Raw genomic sequence first — 17,657 nt, 5'->3', positions numbered from 1 at the left:
GAACCTGTTTGTTTGCTTGTTTCGGGACGTCGATTCGTGAACCATTGTGCTGCTGCTTTGTTGTATTTGGTGCTTTTTGTGTGTGTGCTGTCCACCCTCAAACCCAATCCATCCATGCCCCCCGCCTCCTGTCGCCGCAATTACCACAATGTATCCCTCACTCTCCATCCTGTCGCTTCCTCGAAGAAAACCGGCTGTTGTGTTTTTTTATTTTCTCTTGCGCTCGAGGGCATCCATCTTCTCCTCCAATGCCTGGACGTAGTTGGTCACGCGCTGGACGGCGGCCTGGAGTGACTGTGGCACAGAACTACCGGTTAGCTTTACTTGACCCTTCAAAGCGCTGGAAGCCAGAATATTGAAGACGAGAAGGGAGTTCTCGAAAATAAAGAAACACAAGATGCGCCACACTGGAAGGGCAGAGTCTACTAAAGAAATATGGGAAAATGCCCCCTTCTGCAGCGTGCAAGAAAAGGATGTTCAACCGGCTCCTCTGAAACCCTCGGATAGAGGAAAGAGAAAGACAAAGAAGAGACATGCAGAGAGCCGGCGCGGGGGCACATCGGGAGTCAGAGAGAGACAATATCAGATGCAAAGACGCACGTAGATATCCTCCGTCAGGAGCTCGTTCGAGGTCTTGTATTCTTGGAGGAGGTACGAGTAGACGCCGGCGCCGGCGAGGGAGCTGCCGAGGAAGAAGCCGAAGAGACTGCGAAAAGCATTGAGGTCAGCACTGCATCCATCTCCTGTGAGCATCAGAGCCGTATGGCGGCGTCTGCGACTGCGCACGGCACGTGAGGCCAATTGATCCCCCCTAGCGGGCATGACGTAGGGCAGCTGGAGGCGAACTCGACGAAGCTCGGCCAGACGGGGGGAGGGAGGACACTCACCCTCCACGGAAGGCACCGACGGGTTTCCGGGCAGGCAGAGGAGCGGCGGCGGCGTCGCGCAGGGCGGAGGAGGTCTGGAAGGAGCGGGCGGCGCGGATGGGCAGGCCGGAGGCGCGGGGGAGCGCGCGGGAGAGGATGCGGGAGGACATTGTTGCGTCGTGTGTCGTCGGGCGTTCGATTCGGGTAGGTTTCGTGTGCGTGCGACCGGGGCGAGAGGTGAGTTCTGGTCGCTCACGAGGTTTGCTCGGTTCTGTGTGTCGTGGTGAGGAGGAAGAAAAAAAATAAGAGCTCGCAACCCGGTGGTGGAGGCAAGATGGGATGGGGGGGTGTGGTGTATGCAATGGAGGTTGGAATTGCAGGTTCGGGTCGGTCGTAAATTGGGCGGGAGGGAAGCTATGGTTCGGCTAATGCTTGTTGCGCAGGTAGGTAGTCGGTGCTGCTCGTCCCTCTGGCTTGGCTCTGCCGCTGCGCCGCCCATTACCTCAGGTACCGTTGTCCTCCGTCAGCGCCGGCCACGGCGGGATTAGCCGGGAAGCCATTGGGCACAGCCCATTGGTCAGAAATTTCGAGGTTTTTCGGTGTCTGGGGGATTTGCTGTCTGGGGGTGGTGGCTTCATGGCCCACTGAAGGGGGGTTCGGAAGGGGTGCGTCTCTTACAAAGCTCCGGCACTTGGTCGGCGTTTTGCGACCTGGGAAAGACCATGATGACGTCTTGTAGGTGAAGAATCGAATGGCAGTTGCATAAGTGTCGAAATTGGGGCATTATTTGACTTTTCACAAAATATCTCGTAGCTATTCTTACTACGCACTCATAAGGAGCTCTCAATTGCTGTCGCCAGCCACGCCTCATTGGCCAAAATTACCACATCGCCAATTTCCTCTACTCTGATTGGTCACAAAAAAAGTCGAGCTTCTTGACCACCTACCCAGACGTCCTGCACCAACGCTCAACTTTAACATCTACACACCCACCCCCGAAACCAAAAGATGAACAACTTCGGCGTCTACGAGCTCGCAAGCGCAAAGACGACATCCGCCCCGGGATGGGCCTACGTTCCCGACACGGGCGTCAACCCCGCCGCCGCCGCCCTCCAGCCCGCGAACCGCAAACGCGCCGCGCGCACCAAGGCGAACCCTTCCGCCTCCGACCTCAACGTCCGCCAGGAGGCCAAGATCCGCAAGGAGCTCGAGGCCTTGGACAAGGACTGGGGCCGGGACGCGACGATTCCCATCCCCGCCAAAGGGGGTAGCAGAGGTGAGCTTCTTCCTTTCCTAGTACATAGACACCCCCGGCTTACCACAAACGACCAAAAGCAGCCCAGACGAAAAGCACACCGAACGTCCGCAAAATCCTCCAGTCCCAAAAGACATTCTCAAACCACCTCGACGACCACCTCGCACACATCTCCCACGCAGAAAACACCCCCGCGCCGCACCCGAACCAGCACACCGCGAAGCCCGCGAATAAACCACCCCACCCGAACCAACACACAAAGCGCAATGCCGCCAAGCGCTCAAAGACATCCACCCCAAAACCCGCACCCGCACCCGAGCCAGAAGACGTCGAAATGGCGCCCGCGCCGCCTGCCCTCGGGGATTCTTCAGGCGGCGGGCCGGTCCTCGCGCCCTACGACAAGCCGCTCCCGCCAGCGCACCCGGGCGACGAAGACCCGCTGCTCGTCTCCCGCGTGCCCGAGCCCCCGACGGACGAGGAGCTGCGCTGGCTCCTCGCGCAGCCGATGCTGAGCTTCTGGGACGCGCGGGCCGAGTGGGCTGACGAGGACACGCGGTACCCCGAACGGACGTTCTGCGAGGTCTGCGGTTACTGGGGGCGGGTGAAGTGTATGAAGTGCGGGACGCGGGTGTGCGCGCTGGACTGTTTGGAGACGCACCGTGAGGAGTGCGCTACGAGGTATGGGTATTGAGGAGGGATCCACGGATTGTGTTATAAGATCTGGTATTTTTTATGTTTTTCACGCAAGGAGGTTCTGGGAGCTTCGAGATGGCGTTCATGATACCCCACATCAAATTGTTTTGAGAATGGAACGAATTGTTTTGACTTGAGCCCGTGGATTGATTCATCAGTTCCTAACGGAATGCTTTTGTACATGTAAAGACGACCTTCTGGCCACCGTGATATATACAGCCGAAGCTTCAACCAAGCCGACCACGGCTCGAATCCTCCAACAGGTGTTCAGATCTTCTACCGTCCGAAGAGCCGAGCCACGGCACAGCCAGAGCAAGAGTTCCTAACCAAAGAAAACCCCTCCTCGAGAATATAAAAATGTGTCGAACAGAGAAAAATGAAAAAGATACACACGCCTTGCTCAACGTCCCCTCACCCGCCGCCAGAACATTTAGGCTTGAAGCTGTATTACAGCTCGCCAGACGGAGGCATGGCCTCGAGGATGAACTCGACGTCGCCGGAGGTGGCGCCGCCGGAGCAGGTAGCGCGGACGCTGCCGGTGGGGCACTTGTCGCGGGCGGCGCGGACGCACTGCTCCCACTTGTTCTTGGAGATGTTGATGGTGGCGCCGGCAGTCGTGGGCTTGATGGTGAAGCGGGCGGAGCCGGACTGGCCGATGGTGGTGGACGGGTTGCCCTTGCAGGCGGTCGCGGAGCCAGAGATGCCGCCGCAGATGGCGAGCTCGGCTGAGTTTGCGTCGTGGGAGACGATATGGCTGGGATGTGTTAGTACGTGATTGACCAATGTAAAGGTGTAGCGGGTATCGGTGTTAAGTTGGAAGGTGGGGTTCGGGCGTGATGATGGGAGGAAGTGGTGTAAGTGAAAGACATACGCGTTGCGGTCGATGCACGTCGCCTCCAACACGGCGGCCGGGTTGACCTCCGTCTGGGCGCGCATGCCGAGGACCTCAAAGTGCTGCTGGGGCACGGTGAAGCGCGGCCAGTGACGGTGCTGAGCCGGGGCGGCGAGGGCGGCCGTCGCGGTGAGGAGGAGGACGAAGGTGTGAACGAGCATGGTGAACATTGTTGTTTGCTGTCGTTGATGTGTGGTGGTCTCGAAGTGTTTCGGGTTTGGGTGTAAGTGAGGTTGAGGTTCTGAATCGTTCTCGAACAAGCCACTGATTCTCGAGTCCTTCTCTGCGAGATCGTTTCGTTTCGTTTCGGTTGCAAACTCGGAATGTCTCTTTTCTTTTTCTTCGTTCAGGTGGCTTGACTTCACTTGCGATGGTATTTCGAGAATGACTGAAAGTTGCTGGGACGTTTTGACTCGTTTGGATGCTTGTCGAAAAAAAAGAACAAGGTCAACCTCTCGGGAGGGAAAGAATGGAAAAACGGATCACAGATCGTCGGTTGGGAAAGAAAGAAAGGAAGTGACGGTCAATAGACTGTCTTGTTTGCGTGTTTGGCTGGAAAAGAATGTGGGAAAGTTCACGAAACAATTCAAAGATGGAAGGAGAGAAGAAGGAAAGGGAGCCTAGGAAAGGACGCACGATGAAGGAGGAAGGGCAAGCCACTAAGTAGTGGTTAGCTTGTAACACAATCTTCAAAATTTCTCCTTCCTTCCTTCCTTCCGTCCCTTGGCCCTTTCCTTCCCGCTCACACTAAAGTCTGGGATCTGGGGAGGGGAGGGGGGTGTGGCCTTGGCTCAGCCGATGGTTATTTTCTTGCAGTTGAACCCGTTTGGCTGTTCAGGTTCCCAAATCAAATCACGCCAGACCCCGGTTCCCAGGTTTTTTTTGGACCGGGCTTCTCCATGTTTGCGCAATGAAAAGGGTGGCCACTGGCAATCGGACTGATGGGGCCACGCCGATATGGGATGGAGTCCACCACCTGCCTCCCCTGTCGGGAAGGTAAGTCAGACGGATATTGTTCATCAGTCATGTTGTACCTGTTGTAACTGCACAGATGGCGCTGGCGTACCTGCGATACGCAAGCGCAAGCACAAGATCACCAATGGAGAATTCGAACCGCGCGGACGTCAAGCTTCTGACGACACGCATCGCGGCTGTGGAGAAGGGGAGCCAGGTTTGACTTGACACTTGGCGTGGACTGAGAGAGGTCGTTGCGCGATGGTGGCTTGGGGCCGGCAGCTTCGAAAGTCGCAGGTTCACGACCTGTCTTTTTTGGCAGGTTGTCCCCATTAACCTTAGTACCGTTAGGCTAAACCTCGAGTCACCACCTCATTGGGCCTGGAGCCCAAGGTCAGGGGGGCTCTTTAGTCGCTATCCCGGATCGACGGTTGGCGCTGGGCTGGTGCTCTCGGCGCATGAGGTTCGATAGGTTCGATAGGTTCGATACCGGGCGGTGCGCGTGCAGGGGTCTTCCTCTCTGGACGTCATGTCATGGGCAGGAATTCAGACGGGGGCAAGGGGACGGTGATGAGCGCAACCGACGTCGAGCACGACACTGAGAGTTGCGGAAGGTCGGGAAGCGGAAAGGGGGAAGGGGAGGAACACAGGAACAAGTTTCGGTGATCACTCGCAAGGCCAGCAGGCGGCCACAGGCGTTACTCACAGGCGGGCCAGTTGTCTTCGGCGGCGCCCATCCGGAGTCGCAAAGTGAAACATGGGCCCCCCATGCCGTTCGGTTCAGACGACGAGGTGCCATTTTAAGGCTTCTGAAACTCGAGCGGTGGGGCCATCCCGGTATTCCCGCGAATCTCCACCGTCTGACAAGAACACTGCAGGCTCGCACTTGGGTCCCTCCAGCGCGGTAGCGACTACCACCTACCGCAGTCGTGCGTGTGCTCCGGGGATGCGCAGAGGGGAAGAGGAATCGGGCCTCGACCTCCCTCTTTTGGGCTAACTAGTTTCGCGACCTCGAACGTTGGAGCTATCACCAACCACAAGTGCCGCGGGGTGCGCGATGATGTGACGAAGGGGATAGCGAAACCCTTGGCTGAGGCTTAAGATAGCTTGGCTATCCCGTTCTGCTTTGCTCTGGTTATTGCGTGCCTGGGTTGGTTGGCTGATTTGTGGTGGCTGATTCGCTGTAGCTTGTCAATAGGATGCGCCGCGATATAGAGCAGATCCCCGAGAATAGGCACAGAGTGCAATCCATCTGTGACAACCATGCTGAAGTCACGTCTGTCCAAGCTTGCTGATCTTTTGTTTATCAGACACCTTAGCGAACCTTGAAAAACCCAAAGTCCCGCACGCGCCGTCCATAGCTCCCGGCATTCTGGGTTGTATTCAATTGTCATCGAGGAGGCGGCGCAAACGTGTGCGTGTGTGCAAACAAAGTACCGAGAAGCCCTTACAGGAGGAGCTCTTGGCCCTGACAATCCCGAACAACTCCTCCTTTTGATATTTCTTGTTTCATTGCCCTTGGCTGCGGTAGAAAACTTGAAAATGTGTCCTCTTGGCTTTTAGGTGATTGTGTGTTGTGAAAGGCCCGCAAGCAAGTCATTTTTCGTAAGACCTTGCGAGAAGAACGTCAATCCGGCAACGCAGCGCCGGTCGGTATTTCGCAACAGCCCACTTCAAAAGGCCCTGCTCCATCGATCGGCTCTGGTCTGGTGGTTCCTTTTTTCCTTCTCCATGTTTCGCACAGATTAAGCCGCTGGACGCCCCTCTCTTGAACCAGCCCAGGGTGTCGGTTAGAACTTAGGCGAACCGCTCTTCAGCGCACTGCGGACGCTGCGGACGGTCCGGGTTCCACAGGGACCAGCCCAGCCGAACTTTACTTGAAGACTTGACAAGTGAGCCTCAAATACTGTCTTGGGCTGAAGCTTTTTTCTCGTAAATTGAGTACGAACTTTGGGGACGGAGGAGGATATCGTTTCCCAGAATAACAGGTTGATAATCTATCGCGAAAGTGAAGGACCCGCTGCCCTGCCAAGAAAATGAGCCTTATGGCCCGTCCCCTTAGTCAGTCCTGCAGGGGGCGGATAGTGATTGATATTAACATGCGTTCATAGCCTCATAGCTCATGACTTTTTCCTTTCCGCCATCCTGGCAATCAGTTTTCCTGCATGTTGTTCATCGAGAAATCAACGTGATGCTCTATTGGCAAAGCACCCGAAAACATTTGTCATGAATCTTCGGAGGCGACCAGTTGCTAGCTTGAATCAGTTTTGCTTCTTTCTTTGGCCGCATAATCCGCAGACCCCGAAGTCGCCGGGGTTAACATGTTGAGTGCTATGGCACATCTCACGGTCGCACCGCCAGGAGTTCGGCACGCTTGCCGGGTCGAACACGTGGGAGCAAATCTCGCAGGTTATCGAGAGGAGCGGGTTCTCAAAAGAGCACACTCCACAGCGGATATACGAAGGCGCTGCTCTTGTGTGATCGGTAACTGATAACGGGCGCGTCGGCGAGCTCGGACGGCCGGTTGACAATGGCCGCGAATCGTCATCTGCTTCTCTCTTGACCGGCGGTGGTGCGCTCTCAATGTCCGAGATCGGCACTGGCTCGTCTTCAACGCCTTCTTCCTTTTTGACTATCGGCGGGGTTTCTTGCTTTGAGGCTTGATCCGTCGTGGTCTTTCGCTTCTCTTGCTTTGGCTTATTTGCTTTAGCTTGAGATGCCGATGCCGAGGGCTCGTCTTCGCGTTTGAAACTGAGATGTGTTTGTCGCCACTGTTTGACGGACGCGCGCAGCTCCTGGAGCTCATTCTGCGCATCCAGATCGTCAGGGTTCTCGTCCTCGCAGACCTTTATCATCCCGCGACCCTTGCCGTCAAGCATCTTCTTGCCATCAATATCAACGGCATCCTCGGACTTGACATCCACCGGGTCATCCTCGTACTCGCTCTCCGTGCTGTCCTCCTCGTTTTTGACTGTGAAGTCCTCCTGGGGTTCCTTCTTCTGCTGGTCGAAGCGCGCCAATGCTGCCGCTGCTCGTAATTCGCGACCTCTGGCACTCCCAGCCACGCGAGGTTTTGCCTGAGTGCGTTTGCCGCCCTCCAGCTTGACCTTCGTCTCCTCATCCGCACCGAGCGCAACGCCGTTTGCGCCAAACTTCTTGAGAATCCGACGTTCCTTCTGTTCTTTGTAGGAGAGCTTGGGCTTGGCCTTTCTCTTGCGACCACGCGAGCGATATGTTCCGCCGCAGAGATGCTCAGGCAGTGGCTCGCTGGGTAGTGCCACATTGTTCTGGAACTCGCCCGTCTGCAGCAAGGTGCCACGACCCCAAATGCCCTCGCCGGTGTAGCCTCGCTGCCACAAGCCTCTCATCTGCTCTGCGTACTGATTCCTGACGGCCCAAAATGCTCTGGAGTGATTCATTTGTTTGCAGTGCGCCAACCTAGGAGAGGGTGAGATACGGGATGCCGTCTTCGAACAGTGCGTACATACTCGTGCATCATGACCATCTGAACATACTCAAACGGAAGCCATCTCCCAGAGCGCGACTTGAGAACCAGCTGCACGATTTCGCCGGCGTTGAAGTTTCTTCCGACAAACTCAGGGTTTGGCTCATACTCTTCCAATGACATCACCGATAGGTGGTTTTCTTTCATGATGGGTACTTTTTTCAGTCAGCCAGGTTCCTCGGTCTGCATCATGCGGGAGACTGACAGCATTGCGCCGCAATTCTCTCCAGATAGTCCTGGGCGATTTTCTCGCCTGGGCCCTTCAGCGGTTTGATGAAGATGATGCGATCATTTGGGTGCGAGCGCTTCGCGTTGAGCCGCTGGATGCCGATCGGCATGGTGGGCTGAAGATGAACACAAACGACAGCTTAATCTCCAAACCGTAAATGTGCGAAATCCGGAAATCATGGAATCCAAATCGCGGATTGCTTAGCTAGTTTTCTGGTTTCACGCGTTTGCTTGAAGTGGCTTTTGCGGCAGAGGACGCAGCTGCCTGCGGAGGGGCGATAGTGCAAAGACGCGAGGTCACGTGCGACACTTCAGTGGTCAGGTAGGTGCATCGAATCGAAAGGTCAACCCTACAACACCTCCGTTTTGCTATACTGTCAACGAATATTTTCATCATTTCTATCCGGCTGGATATTTGATGAATCATCGTCTCTTTGCACCACCAGACGCATCGCCTCTCTCGGCAAGCGACACAACCTCCTGGATGCCAGCAGCCTCCTGCTCCTCTTCCAGAGCCGTGATCTCCTCTCGGCAATCCCACCACTTCTCCTCACTGAGCCCGAAAGCCTTCGCCTTGATTTCCTTGATGGCGAGTGTCTCTGGTTGGATGTTCTTCCACCGCAAGTTGGTCATAAGAATCTCCTGCCACTCCGCGGTGGTACGAACAAAGAAGTCACGACGGGACTCGAAGGGCTGTGCCGTCGTTAGAAAAAGATGCGATTCCAATGTTTGCGGGGTTTCACTCACTCTAGGATGAGGAAGGCCGTCATCGACCGTCTCCTCTGTCGCCTCTGTATCGTCATCCTCCGTGGATGCCGCCGCGGTGGTTTCAGAACCGGCAACAGACGCTTCGTCGACCTTCTTCTTGCGCTTGCTTTCCGTGTGCAGTCTCGGCTTCTCCTCTTCTTCCATTTCCTCATCTTCATCCTCGTCGTAGTCTTCATCATCTTCGTCGTCCTCGTCGTCCTCGTCTTCATCCTCGGAATCCTATGCAATGTCAGTATGGCAACGGAGAGAAGGTACTCGAATGCGCTCACGATCCAGTCCTCGACGGGCCTGTTGAAGATCTCCTTGCATCCATCCATCTTTCCAAGATCCACAGCATACAAATCATCGAATGTAAACTCGCGATCCTTCTGCTCGAACGTGCCACCATAGATGTAAAGCACATCGTCCTGGACGGCAAGCTGAGCGTTGAATCGCTGATGAGGTAGCTCCATGGTGATGGGCATCTCCCTCAAAGGCTTAACTTCCTCCTCGGACTCCTCCTTCTTGTCAAGCTCCATGTCCTCGGCGTCCTCCAAAGACTTGCCCGTCTCCAGAGCGGCCAGCTGTCTGAGAAGCTCTTCCTCTCGATCCTGGGCTCTGTTACGACGGCCACCGCGCTGTTCAACGACTTGCTTCTTTTGTTGACGGGCCTTGCGGAGAACCAGCGGGAAGAAGCGATTACGCTCAATGTTCCATGCAAACAACTCCCTGAAGAACTCGCTGTCTATTCCCTCTTCACTCTGCTCCACGTCATGCACACCTCCAAACAGAATGCCACGTCCCTTGTGCCATGTCATGGTGGAACCCGCTCGCTTGGGGTTAGGAGCATTGGCAGGCTTCTTGCGTCGTTCCCAGCGGACAACGGGAGGGGCGGTGGCCGGTGAGCCTTCAGCGGGCAGAGACATTCTGAGGAAGAAGCAGTCATCGTGAACCATGGGTTTCAGGATGTTCCTCTGCCCCTGAGCAGAGCCCTTGGCTTGCTTGTTGGCCGCAACCGTGGCCTTGACTCTGGAGTAGCCTCCGTAGAGGACCGCTCCTTGCTCGTGGGGGAGCAGTGTGAAGGATGATCTGGGGTCAGGCTTCAACTGAGCCGGAGGCAACGTTGGGCTGAACCATGAGAAGTTCTGGGTATCAAAGATCCACAAGTCGGCGAGATACTTGGTCTGGTTTGACGTATCTTGGAAACCACCGAACAGAATGATGTACTGCTTCCAGTATGTCATGCGGTGACCACTTCTCGCCGGAGGTGTCTTGCCCTTGCATTCAATCTTTGTCCATTCTCTCGTGGCAGGCTCCAGGCGCCAGAAGTCCGAGTAGTGGTGGAAAGTACCCTGCTTCGGCGAGGAGAACTCTCCGCCAAACAGATAAATGTGGTTCGGGTTGGAAGCCCGAGTCCACGCATGTCCGGAGCGCGGCAGCGGCGCGTTCGGCGACGTCACCGTCCTCCACTCATCGCGGTCAATATAGTAGATGTGCAAGTCATTGAAGAACTGCGCCAATGCACCATTGAAGTACTCGCCACCAAAGAGCAGCAAATTGTTGCGATCACAGGGCGAGGCCATGAGTGTGGAGGCAGAACGAGCTTTAGGGGGCGCCTCAGCCACAGTCTCGGTGATCTTGAGGAACTGCTCTTGCTGCCTCTTGTACTCCTCAAGCACTTGCTCGAGATCCACGTCCTCAGCATCGCTGCCCTCGAGCTTCGCAGCCTTGGTCTTGGCCTTCTTTTCACCCTTGTTGGCTTGCTTTGCCTTCTTTGCGGCCTACTCCATGTCCAAGTTAGGCAAGGTGGAATAGAAGCTTAATCATGTTGGTGAGGGACGTACTGCCTTGGCCGCCTTCTCGTCGCTCTTGCCGCCCTTCTTAGCCTTGGCCATTTTGGGTGGTCTTAGAAAGTGCAGTGATAAAGTGCGGGCAAATTATTGTTGACTTTTGTGACGTCGGCGGGGTGAATGGTGGGATGAGATGATGGTGGGGTTCATCACGCTGGAAATTTTCATGTCGAGTGAGTGAGGGGCAAATCAGATCGAGCGTACAGTTCAAATGTCCCCGCAATCACTGTATTTTCCTCGCATTGATGCGGTTTATGTACAGTGCGAAAATAAGCCATAGGTAATTGCGAAAGATATTGGGTATTCAGAAGCAACCAGCCCGTCAAATATGACTAGCATCCGCTGGTGAAATTCAACGATTACCGTCATTTTCAGATATTTGAAGAACACCTTCAAACAAAGGCAATAAGTTGGACGCAAATAGGCTCTGAAGAAGCTTCAGCGTCGCGTGTCTTGCCGTCCAAGCGATCCCTTAGATAACAGGACGCCTTGGCACGGACCGGATGCTGACAAGATGGATCCCAGAGCTCTGAAAGAGGCGTTTTAAACTGTCTTGTCACATGCCAGAGTTCATCCCCTCCGCATGCTCTCTACAGGTACTTGAACATGGAAACGTGGCTGTTCTTGATTTTGCAAAGATAAACGGGCAACGCGGCACGCTACCAGCAGCCAATGAATTGGGCCAGCGCCGTGCTGTTGCGGATTAGGCAAGTTTCAGACCAACAGCTCAACAACATTAGTCCAAGACAACCGTGATGATCGGTCTGGGGATCTGCTGCAAGGGCCAATTGCAACCTGGAGGTGAATGTGGTAGGAGACGTGTTCGATGGTGTTGCTGAACTTCCATTCGACTAAGCTGCTGGCTGGATATGCACAGAAGCCTGCCGGCAGGCGCCAGAACGTTTCATGGCCAGGATCTGGAAGACTCGCAAGGACACACGATGGAAGCCAAAAGCCACAATCACATGTCAATGGGAAGCTCATCGTACCCAGTTACTGGGGTTGTTGATAAACATACGAAAAGCAATGTGGGATTTGTGCATGTTATGCACGATTTATGCAGGTAACCCTGCATGCAGCGCAGCCGCAAGCCGGCATGTGGAGCCTCACGTCATCGCCATTGGCGGGAGCTTCGGGGGTACCGCGACCAGGGCAGCAGAGCTGGCTCACTCGTCTCACCCGCTGTCGGCACCAGCAGCCAACCTGAACTTCATTTCGCAACTCTTCTCCGTCTGCCACTTCCACCACCACCACTACCAACACGACCAGCGCCACAACCTTCCGCCCTTGCTCTGTGTGCATTCCTCGAACCGCTCCCTCTTAGACTTCGGACCCTGTGCGCCCAAAGTTTCCGATCACTGCTGGTCAAACCCTCGCCCCTTACTGAGAACAGGCCGTGGGTCTGCCGCTAGAAGTCGACCGACTCCGTTCACAGACGCCATCGCCCTGCGCGTCTTTCGTCCCTCGCTCCTCGTTCCTGGGCAACCCGGCCTAGCTTGCGCCGTCGAACGCACGTCTGTCGCCGTCTAAGCTTCGGCCCTACCGCCATCCGACGCCGACTCAGCCATGTCTAGCATTGGGGACACGGGGAAAGTGGCTGTCAGTCCAGGTAAGGGATCACCCACATAAATACCATTCTTCCTCCGCAACACACGCTTTGTTACACGGTTGGCCATTGCTTGTCTTTGAACGGAGCAGGCACCTGTCATCACGAAATTACAAGCAGCCATGCCTAAGAACAAGAAGTCGGCTCGTTCCAAGTCGCCGTCCAAGAGGGCTGAGCGGAAGCCAAGCAACCCTCAACTGGCAGCACAATCGGCTGAGGCAGGGAATCGCAAGATTAACGTCGTTGCAGAAGCTCCAGAGCTTGGGCCATCACAGCCAGCAACCACCGAAGCCCCGAAACCTACCCCCGAGAAACAAGAGAAACAGGAGAAATCTGCCCCCGAGAAACAGGAGAAGCCTACAGTAAGATACAGTGTGAAACGGTCAAGCTGTAAGCCCGACTGACATTCACATTCAGAACCTTCATGAAACTCCAAAGAAGGAAAACCGAGATGAACGAAAAGCGACATTCGCAGATGTGGCGAAGGGCAACGTCGACGATGATAGCAACGGACACTCCCCTGACGCAGAGAGAAGCTTTGGAAGCGAGGGCACCGCCGACGAGACATTGGTCGACGGCTTCGACGTAGATAAACCGGAGTCAACTACGGTGAAGAGCATGGATGATGACGAATATCCGCGTCTCTCCCTGGCTGCATTCGGCAGGAGGAACAGCCATCGATACGGCTGGAAAGCTGGTGGCATTAGATTTGCACCTCTTCAGGTCCCCTTCAGTCGCCGGCTGCAGACGGGAGCCGTTCTGTTCCACGGTCTCTCCATCTTGACATTTGTCTCCATCTTCTTCTTCCTCGCCGCCATCCCTTTCACATGGCCGCTCCTGGTTCCTTACCTGATTCATCTCTCACTCTCCAGCGTCGCATCCGACGGCAACCTCAAGTACCGCTCGGAATGGCTGCGTTCGCGCTACATCTGGAGGCTCTTTGCAGACTACTACCCGGCTGAGCTGCACAAGACTCACGATCTACCACCTACCAGGAAGTACATCTTTGGCTACCACCCCCATGGAATCATTTCGCATGGCGCTTTCGCCGCTTTTGCGACCAACGCTCTTGGTTTTGATGAGCAGTTCCCGGGAATCACCAACTCATTGCTGACTCTTGACAACAACTTCCGCATCCCCTTGTACCGAGACTACATTCTGGCGATGGGTGTCCGATCTGTTTCTAAGGAGTCGATCTGGAACACCTTGAGCAAAGGCGGCCGCAATGGCGAGGGTATGGGCCGCGCCGTTACCATCGTCGTTGGCGGAGCCAGAGAGTCCCTCGAGGCTCAGCCCGGAACTCTGAGACTGATCTTGAAGGGCCGCAAGGGTTTCATCAAGATGGCCCTGCGAACTGGAGCCGATCTGGTTCCTGTCTTGGGCTTCGGCGAGAACGACCTCTACGATCAGCTGAGCCCGAAGACTCACCCCTGGGTGCACAACTTCCAGATGTTCGTCCTCCGCGTTTTCAAGTTTACCTTGCCCGCGCTTCACGGACGTGGTATCCTCAACTACGATGTGGGCATGATGCCTTACCGTAGACCTCTGAACATCGTCGTCGGAAAGCCTATCAAGGTCACCACGCCCCCCTCCGCTCAGCCATCACAGGAAGAGATTGACCGCTTGCACGAGCTGTACATTGCCGAGCTGCAGAAGATCTGGGACACGTACAAGGATCAGTTCGCGCCTGAGCGCAAGGCCGAACTTCAGTTCATTGCTTAAGTCGCTACACTCTCGAACATTGGACGGAACATCCTTTTCACCCTGTATACAAACTTACTACTTTAGTCGAATGCTGCTGGCCAGGAGTTGGTCAGAGGAGAGACTCAATTTTGCTTGTGTTTTGGCGCCCGGAGGTCAATTGGGAAAAAGGGGGGCAATAAGAATAGGAAATTTGTAAGCCTGGATAGAGGTAGTTTTCATCACTATCAATAACCGATATACATTGCGAAACGAAGCCGATGAACATCTGAAGTAGTGAAACGACTCTGCACCGTCGCGCCTTCGTCTGGTCGCGATCACAACGTAGCTGCGGCTTGCAAGAGGAACGTGGGGTGCGGCGCTGAGCGGCAGCTCGAGCTCAGGAGCAGGGGGCTGTTTAATTGACGTCACATGACCACGTGGAAACTCAATCGCGTCTGACGCGTCGACTTGACCTCGGGCTTTTTGAGCTGACAACCAGCTTCTTCAATTGCGAACTCGACCAAACCTCCCGATCTCGCCAACCACACTCAGCTGTCAAACTGACTCTACCTTTTGTATCAGTCTCGGCTTTTTTATCAGATTCACAACAGAGGAGAAAATGCCTCCTCGTACGTCGGCTCGCAGGAAGGCGCAAGCTGTCGTTGAGACCAAGGTTGAGGAGAAGACCACCACCAAGGCCAACGGATCCAAGAGCGCGGCTGCCACTGCCGCCAAGGTCAAGACGGCTGCAGCCCCCAAGGCCGCCCCAAAGCGCAAGGTCGAGTCGGAAGACGAGCACGAGGAGTGTGGCAGCTGTGCTGAAGAAGAGGAGAAGCCCGCGAAGAAGAGAAAGACCGCCGCCAAGGGCAAAGCAAAGAAGGAAGACGACATGCCTCTCGCGGACAGGACAGCTGTTTTTTCGTTGAAAAAGGCGATGTACATCGGTGCTCATGTGAGCGCTGCAGGGGGTACGGACAGTCCTCGGCTCTCCTATGACGATACCTTATAACTGACGGTCGCCTTCGCAGGTGTGGATAACTCGATTCAGAACGCCGTCAACATCGGCGCCAACGCCTTCGCCCTCTTCCTCAAATCCCAACGCAAATGGGAGAGCCCGCCTCTCGCGGCCGACGCCAAGAAGAAGTTCCTCGAGCAGGCAAAGGCAAGCGACTACGACGCCGGCGCCCACGTTCTCCCGCACGGCTCCTACCTCGTCAACCTCGCGCAGGCAGACGCCGCCAAGGCGAAGCAGGCGTATACCAGTTTCATAGACGACCTTCAGCGCTGCGAGCAGCTGGGCATCAAGCTGTACAACTTCCACCCTGGCAATACCGGAGGCGAGGCGAGAGAGGAGGCGTGCGGGCGGATTGCGGCGCAGTTGAACGCGGCGCATAAGGCGACGAAGAGTGTTGTCACAGTTTTGGAGAACATGGCGGGCGCGGGCAATGTCATTGGCACTAAATTTGAGGATTTGAAGGAGATTATCGACAAGGTTGAAGATAAGAAGAGGGTCGGCGTGTGCATTGATACGTGCCATGCCTTTGCAGCGGGCTACGACTTGCGGACGCCGGAGGTATTTAGGGAGACGATGAAGGAGTTCGATGAGGTTGTTGGGAACAAGTATCTCAGAGCTTTCCATCGTAAGTTATGTTTACAGGTGACGGTCAGGAACAAGACACTGACAAGGGATAGTCAACGACAGCAAGGCACCCTTTGCCTCGCATCGCGATCTCCATGCCAACATTGGCACCGGCTTTCTCGGTTTGCGGGCGTTCCACACATTGGTCAACAATGACGCATTCAAAGACATGCCGATGGTCCTCGAGACACCCATCGATCGTAAGGACGAGAATGGGAAGAGTGTCGAGGACAAGAAGGTGTGGGCGGATGAGATCAAGCTGCTGGAGAGCTTGATTGGCATGGACGCGGAGAGCGACGAGTTTAAGGAGCTCGAGGAGAAGTTGCAAAAGCAAGGAGCCAGCGAGAGGAGCAAGATCCAGGATCAGGTAGACCGAAAGGCTGCCAAGGATTCGAAGAAGGGGACGAAGGGCGCGAAAAAGGCGCCTGCCAAGGGAAGGAAGAAGAAGGTCGAGAGTGATGAGGACAGCGAGTAATGGTTTTGCTGTGTCAGTGTATCAATATGTATTGTTAGGGCGCGTGGCGTGTGTACAGGACTGCCAGTGTTCGCGGAAGGACTGCAGGATATGGAATCTACTCAATGATGATCCTCCCCTGAGGCATAACATGATAGTGCAGACAGCAGAACCCCGTCGAGGTTGAAATGCCGTGAAAGGGTACCTGCTGACAACCTGGCAGCGGTCCAGGCAGTGATCACTCTGCATAATGAAAATAGGATGATGTTAATCGCTGAAAGGGCCTGGACATAGAACCTTTTGAGTCATCCATTCTGGCGAGATCTATATAAGTAGCTTGCGCTTACCCAGACATCGCTCTCTCGCAAGGCCAATGGTGGTGGTGTCAATGGACGCGTAAACGGACCTTGTATCATAAATGACCCTCCCAACAACACATACAAGGGCTAGGCTCTCACATTGCATAATACTTCAACCAAATTCCGTCTTTATTTCCGATCGGCCCTGTCGGTTGTGTATTCAAGATCAAAAAAAACATTGGACACCGCCTTGGACATGTTCCACTTGGGCCATCGAGATTAAACCTTTGACCTTCGGGCAGGATACCAGCATACTGATCCATGAAGCTAGACATAGACTAATTCAAGGCAAACATTATTCTGGAAGAGAAGTCGTAGCACAGGTGCTGTGTGGTCATAAGTAGCGGGCCTCGACGATATCGAGCAGGTTGGTATGTACATCACATGGACACACATAGGGGAATAGGTCATCATTCTTCCCTGTATGACTAGAAGTAAAAGTCGGGCATCATTGTTCAGGCCTTTATCAAAGTCAACCAAGCCACTTGATGGTCAATTCTCACGAACAGATACTGAAAAGCTTAAATATAAACCCTGGCATGCCGGACCTCAAATTTGTGAACGACAATCACAGAGAGCAGTGCCCAGGTGGGTGAGGTCTTCCGTGTTTCTCCTCTCCACTGTGAGTCATTCTGCGAGTATTCAAGATCTGATGCGGAAATCTACGTCGATCGTGCAGAGAACCATGTGTGAAACTGAGTGGGTTGTAACGCACTCCATTCTCCGCAGCAAGAGCATAGTTGCTATGCACAATCGTCCGCTCCAATTCCAACAAGTCTGAAGATTTGGAGAAGCGTTCATGCCAATGACGATGTGTGTGCGGCAACACTGGGGTGCTAAAATCTTAGCAAACACAAATCAGACTCAGGAATAGGTTGAACGGGCTCATTGAGGCCTGGCTCATTTTGCCCCTGGAAGCATTTATA

General features: G+C 54.8%; 7 protein-coding genes across 7 annotated transcripts; 3 read left to right on the top strand and 4 right to left on the bottom strand.

Annotated features, from left to right (window-relative positions):
* Positions 1 to 207: 207 nt before the first annotated feature.
* CGCS363_v000881 (uncharacterized protein) lies at positions 208 to 1,036 on the bottom strand (the record flags this gene model as incomplete). Its single annotated transcript, XM_036632730.1, has 3 exons — positions 208 to 294; positions 601 to 706; positions 888 to 1,036. 3 exons carry the CDS (start codon positions 1,034 to 1,036, stop codon positions 208 to 210), a joined length of 342 nt encoding a protein of 113 aa, XP_036502285.1.
* An 838-nt stretch (positions 1,037 to 1,874) lies between these two features.
* CGCS363_v000880 (uncharacterized protein) lies at positions 1,875 to 2,812 on the top strand (the record flags this gene model as incomplete). The annotated part of the gene is made up of 2 exons (XM_036632729.1): positions 1,875 to 2,142; positions 2,202 to 2,812. 2 exons carry the CDS (start codon positions 1,875 to 1,877, stop codon positions 2,810 to 2,812), a joined length of 879 nt encoding a protein of 292 aa, XP_036502284.1.
* A 449-nt stretch (positions 2,813 to 3,261) lies between these two features.
* CGCS363_v000879 (uncharacterized protein) lies at positions 3,262 to 3,876 on the bottom strand (the record flags this gene model as incomplete). The annotated part of the gene is made up of 2 exons (XM_036632728.1): positions 3,262 to 3,568; positions 3,686 to 3,876. The coding sequence occupies 2 exons, from the start codon at positions 3,874 to 3,876 to the stop codon at positions 3,262 to 3,264; spliced, it is 498 nt and encodes a 165-aa protein (XP_036501640.1).
* Positions 3,877 to 6,921: 3,045 nt separating this feature from the next.
* Positions 6,922 to 8,503, bottom strand: CGCS363_v000878 (DNA-dependent metalloprotease WSS1-like protein; the record flags this gene model as incomplete). The annotated part of the gene is made up of 3 exons (XM_036632727.1): positions 6,922 to 8,098; positions 8,149 to 8,320; positions 8,371 to 8,503. 3 exons carry the CDS (start codon positions 8,501 to 8,503, stop codon positions 6,922 to 6,924), a joined length of 1,482 nt encoding a protein of 493 aa, XP_036501641.1.
* Positions 8,504 to 8,816: 313 nt separating this feature from the next.
* On the bottom strand, positions 8,817 to 11,035 carry KEL3 (Kelch repeat-containing protein 3; the record flags this gene model as incomplete). The annotated part of the gene is made up of 4 exons (XM_036632726.1): positions 8,817 to 9,086; positions 9,141 to 9,380; positions 9,431 to 10,921; positions 10,985 to 11,035. The coding sequence occupies 4 exons, from the start codon at positions 11,033 to 11,035 to the stop codon at positions 8,817 to 8,819; spliced, it is 2,052 nt and encodes a 683-aa protein (XP_036501646.1).
* A 1,683-nt stretch (positions 11,036 to 12,718) lies between these two features.
* On the top strand, positions 12,719 to 14,318 carry DGAT2A (Diacylglycerol O-acyltransferase 2A; the record flags this gene model as incomplete). The annotated part of the gene is made up of 2 exons (XM_036632725.1): positions 12,719 to 12,958; positions 13,014 to 14,318. The coding sequence occupies 2 exons, from the start codon at positions 12,719 to 12,721 to the stop codon at positions 14,316 to 14,318; spliced, it is 1,545 nt and encodes a 514-aa protein (XP_036501647.1).
* Positions 14,319 to 14,898: 580 nt separating this feature from the next.
* On the top strand, positions 14,899 to 16,393 carry APN1 (DNA-(apurinic or apyrimidinic site) lyase 1; the record flags this gene model as incomplete). The annotated part of the gene is made up of 3 exons (XM_036632724.1): positions 14,899 to 15,247; positions 15,308 to 15,919; positions 15,972 to 16,393. 3 exons carry the CDS (start codon positions 14,899 to 14,901, stop codon positions 16,391 to 16,393), a joined length of 1,383 nt encoding a protein of 460 aa, XP_036501648.1.
* Positions 16,394 to 17,657: the final 1,264 nt, after the last annotated feature.

Source organism: Colletotrichum siamense (genome assembly GCF_013390195.1).
Source record: "Colletotrichum siamense strain Cg363 chromosome Unknown KSG_Cg363_contig01, whole genome shotgun sequence".
NCBI classification, from domain to species: Eukaryota; Fungi; Ascomycota; class Sordariomycetes; order Glomerellales; family Glomerellaceae; genus Colletotrichum; species Colletotrichum siamense.
The sequence above is the reverse complement of the archived record's forward strand: the minus strand, read 5'-3'. Positions and strand labels throughout refer to the sequence as shown.